The sequence below is a fragment of the Chironomus tepperi genome, unplaced genomic scaffold, assembly GCF_022539635.2.
Source record: "Chironomus tepperi strain 1889 unplaced genomic scaffold, CSIRO-AGI_Ctep_v1 contig_85, whole genome shotgun sequence".
NCBI lineage: Eukaryota > Metazoa > Arthropoda > Insecta > Diptera > Chironomidae > Chironomus > Chironomus tepperi.
In genome coordinates this window covers 3508047-3514046 of record NW_027226207.1, presented here as the reverse complement: position 1 = coordinate 3514046, position 6000 = coordinate 3508047, and the positions used below count along the sequence as shown (strand labels likewise).

Below are 6000 nucleotides of genomic sequence, written 5' to 3'. Positions count from 1 at the left end.
GTAACCACATCATCATCATTACGTTGTTTATACGTAATTTTCATAACAAACTGTTAATTGGATGTATTATCAAAAAAGTAGATTTTAGAGCATTACTTAACTGTTTAGTTTAAATATTTGATTTACTTATCACACACTTATTCTCTAAGTAAGTCCGAGTAAGAAGAGGAAGAAAAAATGTGTGTATCGCACGATTTTCTAGAATCAACATTTGGTTAGTAAGTGGGCCGTTCATAGAGGAAATTCTATTGAAATTAGGTTAGCCATTTAAAAAAGTGTTTGTAAGAGATTTCTCTGACTCTAATGTTTACTTTTGGGAATTGGACACAGAAGGGTTCAATTAGAAATCAGAGTTAGTCGGTTAAGCTATGATTGCTGTGATCTTAATTAAGTATGAATAATATGAGTGGGATCGATATTCAATTAGGTCTTCAGAAGTTGATTCTCCTACATCTTATACTCCTTTGTACAGTTCAATGATTAGCAACAGTGTTAAGAGATTTATGAATCTTAAGCTATCTATGATTACTAATCTAACCTTTGCTTTATTAGGAGAAATTCTCTTCTTACTCCAACATGTAAATTATCGAGTAACAGCGCCGGTTTAAATACAGTAAATGTCAGTATGCCATCCATACATTACTGTAATTTGCAACATTGTATTCAATGATCTCAGCATCCAGAGCTTTTAGAGCTTAAACTTGTAATTCTCAAGATCTGATCTTATCCGGTCCTAAAATGTCTATCAGATCCAAAAAATATGCAAGAAGACAACTTTCTAGATCAAAAGGAAGGCGGTCATTAAGTATATACTCAATAATCACTACTGCTAATCTTAGAAAAGCAAATTTAAAGCTTTGTTTGCATGCCACTAATTATAATTTATCGATAATATTGAGCACATGTGAATCCAATATTTCCGTTCATAGTAAAATTTTAAGCAGTATTTAATGAAAAATATATCATTAACCGAATTAACATTCCATGATGCAACAGCATTTCTATTCTTTACATTATTCATTATAATTGTTGAATAATTCCAGCTAGGAGGAAATGAGTAGGAGTGAGTCATACCAAACGTTTTACAGCATCACGTTTTTATCTCCTAAATTCACGCTTCTGATTAAAAATGCAATAATAATAAGCATAATGCTCTACATCGCGGAAAACTTTCTAATCCACAAACATCTCTCACAGCATGCCTAAATGCTGAGCTACCATAGCTTAACATGCTTGTAAAGTCAAAGTCGACATTAAAAAAAAGCATTTCCATCCCAATACAATGATGCAAAGAAATTGTAAAACGTGTTGAACATTTTCAAGAGTCAAGACCATGGCCAAAAAAAATAAGCAGCAACACAGAAAATGCGATTGGTAACAACAATTTGTTGCATGTAATACATGTAGGTCAATACAACTGGAGAAAGAAAGGTTTCTGCATTCTCTGATTCTCTCACATTACATTCTCTCTCTCTCTCTCTCACTCTCTTTCTGTCTCCATACGACTGTTTTTTTTATAGTATATGGATGTAGGTCACGATTATTGTATAACTTCTTTCTTTACAAAATAACAAAAAACAGAACTGAAAGAATCATGGAATTGAAAATTGGCGAGAAAGCAAGCGAGAAAGAAAGAAAGTAGGTTGATTGTGTCATGTCATAGTATAACAAAAAAAAAATCCTTCAATCTTTTTTATTTCTCAATGAAGAATATAGAATGGAAATGGTAACTTTTGTGGGATTTGAGCTCAAAATGATTAAAGAACAAATTAAGGTCAGCAAAATAATAATAAAGGTGTTCTTAGTGGGGTAGACTTTAGACTATTTGGTTTCTTCTGTTGTTAAATGAATCAATGAATGTGTCATTAATCATACCTAAGAACTGTAATGTGCGGTTAATTGAAGTAAATAGGACAAGTTTGCCTCAATAGAAAAATGTTAATTGAGGTTAAATCTGCTGTAATGATTAATTTGAAGAGTTTTGTTGGGATTTTGAGGTTGATTCTTGTTTTGCCTAAACGAATGAAGCTTTTGCAAATGCTTACTAAGTTGTTTAATTGAAATCTTACAAAAGATTCGAAAAGATCCAGTAAACTTATTTTTACTCAACAACTAATCAAAGTAAGCAATTTTCACGGAAATTTTCTATCCGCAATGTCAACAAAACAAAAATTCCAATTGACGTCAACAGCAATAAATAAGAAAACATCCACAAATTAACTGACAACAAATCAGCAAAGCTCTTTTGTATGTCAAACAATCTTCTTATTCCTAATCGTGCTTCTTAACACTTCCAGCATCCAACAACTTCTATAATAGGCAAAATTTAGTGAATTTTACCACATTTTGATTAATTTGAAAAAGAGAAATGGGTCTTTCAATAAATCAGCAACAATGGATTGATGACAAAAGTGAGTAAGAAGGAGAATTTAAGTCTTGTTCAATTTATCAATTTCACCGAAATAAATAAAAATTGCAGCTTTCACTTTACTTGCAGTAAACATCATCGAGGATGACACATTGATTGAAAATTTCTTACCAAAAATTTTTTTTGTGCATCGAAAGTATTGCAAATAATGATTCATCCTGTAAACATGATGCCGATGGTAATTATCTCATATTTTTAACTTAAGATACAATCTGGGCGTTTTTAATGACGTACGACTTGTCATCATGTATGAGTACAAGTTTTAATATCCTGAAATAACTACATCAACATTAACTCATTGTCAACTCATTACATTTAACTTTCTTTATTTTAATTAATTGTTATTATGTCTTTTGATAACGAAATTTGCGACACAAAAGTGCTAAACTCATATTTTTGCAGCATGTCATGTAGAGTATGTAAAGTCATTTGTACAATTCAAGCAAAGAGGATCCGATTTCCTCAAATTCGTGAGAATCTTAAGATATCATCTGTAAAATATGTTCAGAATGAAGAATATTCCAATCACGTGGTCATGCTGTAACGTTTTTTGACATTCAAACACTAACGGTTTTTAAAAATTTAAATCTTTCTTCTTTTTGATTTTTGCGCCATCTTTAAAATCGATTTCATTGTTTACTATTTATCACAGAAATAAGAAGCCAAATATTAATGGATTACAGCTATATTTCATCGGTTCCTTGCTTTATTTGTCAAAAATCCAGTTGTCCACTTCGGAATATACAAGAAAATGGAACTGACAACTTTTCATTCCTTACAATAATTGTGAGTAATTTGAGTTTGAATACTCTTAACAGTGAAAATAATTTAATTTCATTAATTTTCCAGGAAAAACTGAGTGGGATCTCATTTGAACTGCCTGAAGGTCAAGAACTTTCGCAAGAAATTTGCTTCAAATGTCAAGAAAATGCAATAATTGCTCATACATTCCAAGAATCTTGTATCACAGCCATCAACTTGTTGCTGAATGATCCAGTGAAGTCAGAAAGCTTTGAGAGCGAAAATGGCTTAATTGATGACTACAACATTATTGAGTACGATGATAATATTGATTATGAAGATGCTCTAATAGAGGAACATGAGGAACCAGAAAGTGAAGAGCAAGAAATCATAGAAGAATCGGTGATACAGGAAGACTATGAATATTCAAATAGAACTGAGGAATATGACATGCCAAAGCAAAAAATTAAGATTCAGTTTGAGAAAATGGATGATGGACGTTACAAATGTTTGGAATGTGATAATACTTTTAAGACAAAAGACATCTTAAGAAGGCATTCAGTTCGTCACTCAAACGGCAGGAACTTTAAATGCCATATATGTCCACGAGAGTTTTTCTTCCAACGAGATTTAAATTTTCACTTAAAATGTCATCAAGGAACAGAGAAGTTCCTCTGTGAACACTGCCATAATGAGTACAGTTCCAAATCAGCACTTAAGAAGCATTTATTGATCCACAGTGATATTAGACTATTTGATTGTACAGAATGTGAGAAGAAGTTCCGAACGAAATTCGCACTAACCAATCACATGCTGATCCACACGAAGATAAAACCTTTCGAATGCAGTCAATGCCACCAGAATTTCACACAGAAAAATATTTTAATAAGGCACATGATCTCTAGCCACAAAATGAACTTTTATGAATGTGAATATTGTCGATCTGAAAAGTTTGAGAAGCACAAGGATTTAAAAAGTCATTGGAGCAATTGTCAAGCATTTCTAACCATGAGATGAGTTATTTGCAAATAAAGTCTGATTTATTAGTGTATGGATTCAAATATTTCACATTATATTCTTCATTAAATTACATAAAGTAGAAATGTCTTACAGATTAAATAATTCTAGACCAAGGAGTAAATTAGAATGATTTGATGCTTCAAACTCACACAAAAGTAATGGATTTAGACTAAATCTGCAACATTCATAGGCATCTCATCGATTTGTGTTGAATAATATTGTTCAATATCTCGGAGAATTCTGATGTCATCGGATTTAACAAAGTTGATGCCAACACCTTTACGTCCAAAACGACCTGAACGTCCAATACGATGAATGTACAACTCACGATTATTTGGTAAATCATAATTAATGACAAGTGAGACTTGTTGGACATCAATACCTCTGGCCCAAACATCAGTTGTGATAAGTACTCGAGTTTGTCCAGAACGGAATTCCTTCATAATTTCATCTCTCTCCTTTTGTGGCATGTCACCGTGCATTGAACTAACTGTAAAGTTTGCCTCGCGCATTTTTTCTGTCAACCAATCGACTTTCCTCTTTGTATTACAGAAAATGACTGCTTGTGTGATGGTAAGTGTATCGTATAAATCACACAATGTATCAAACTTCCATTCCTCACGTTCAACAGCAACGAAGAACTGCTTAATACCTTCCAATGTCAATTCATCACGTTTGACCAAAATACGAATTGGATCTGTCATGAATTTGCTGGTCATTTCGAGAATCTCGTGAGGAAGTGTAGCTGAAATCAAGCATACTTGTGTTGCTGGTGGCAGGTATCTGTAGACATCATAAATTTGTTCCTTAAATCCCTTATTCAACATCTCATCAGCTTCGTCCAAAACAAGCATCTTAATAGCTCTTGTTCTTAACACACGACGTTTAATCATGTCAAAAACTCGTCCTGGCGTTCCACTTACTACGTGCTGTCCATAATCCAACTTTCTAATATCTTCACCGAGATTTGTTCCTCCAATACATGCATGACATTGAACATTCATGAAATCTCCAAGAGCCAAGATGACTTTTTGAATCTGTACTGCCAATTCTCGAGTCGGCGATAAGCACAACACTTGTGTTTCACGAAGAGATGTGTCCAATTTTTCTAAAATCGAAATCGAAAAGGTCGCAGTTTTACCAGTACCAGATTGAGCTTGTGCAATGACGTCACGTCCTTTGACGATTGGTAAAATACTTCTTTGCTGGATTGCTGATGGTTTTTCAAAGCCTATAAAAAAAAGATCCAGAGGTTAAGTATAAGAAGTAAATTTTATATTAAACTAATGTTTCTCACCATAAGCATAGATTCCTCTGAGTAATTCTTCTCTTAATTTCATTGACTGGAATGTTGGAACTACCTCAACATCCTCACTGGTCTCAAATTCAACATTTGATAAATCTTCTGCAGGCTTCTTTGAAGTTGAAGCCATACTTTTACTTCCAAGTTTATCCATATTTACTGTGTTTTACTCCGCCACTTTATGATCAATCAGTTTATGTACTTTGAAAGAACAGCTTAAAGTTATTTAATTACTTAAATTGAGCGTATTTACTGTTAAATTATTAATTTTCTCAATGAAAATATTAGTGCAGTTAATCTTAGGTCACTGGTCGTTTATGGCTGTTTTTAGCATAATTTTTGGCACTTATAAAAGTTGAGTAATTTTAAAATTTGTCCGACTGTCATACTGATCTAATAACTGTATTTTCAGTATGATTGAGGCAGTTTTGTCTAAGATCTGTTGGATCTTTTAATTCCCTAACTGGATCTTACGTTTAAGTGACAGGCAGGGTAGCAGGATTCCTTC

General features: G+C 32.9%; 2 protein-coding genes across 2 annotated transcripts; one reads left to right on the top strand and one right to left on the bottom strand.

Annotated features, from left to right (window-relative positions):
* The first annotated feature begins 3076 nt into the window (after positions 1–3076).
* On the top strand, positions 3077–4218 carry LOC139086293 (zinc finger protein 525-like). The gene is made up of 2 exons (XM_070634699.1): positions 3077–3214; positions 3278–4218. Exons 1-2 carry the CDS (start codon positions 3101–3103, stop codon positions 4184–4186), a joined length of 1023 nt encoding a protein of 340 aa, XP_070490800.1. The 5' UTR covers positions 3077–3100; the 3' UTR covers positions 4187–4218.
* On the bottom strand, positions 4184–5830 carry LOC139086289 (eukaryotic initiation factor 4A-III). Its single transcript, XM_070634696.1, has 2 exons — positions 5487–5830; positions 4184–5420 (listed from the first exon to the last, which is right to left on the bottom strand). The coding sequence occupies exons 1-2, from the start codon at positions 5644–5646 to the stop codon at positions 4354–4356; spliced, it is 1227 nt and encodes a 408-aa protein (XP_070490797.1). The 5' UTR covers positions 5647–5830; the 3' UTR covers positions 4184–4353.
* Positions 5831–6000: the final 170 nt, after the last annotated feature.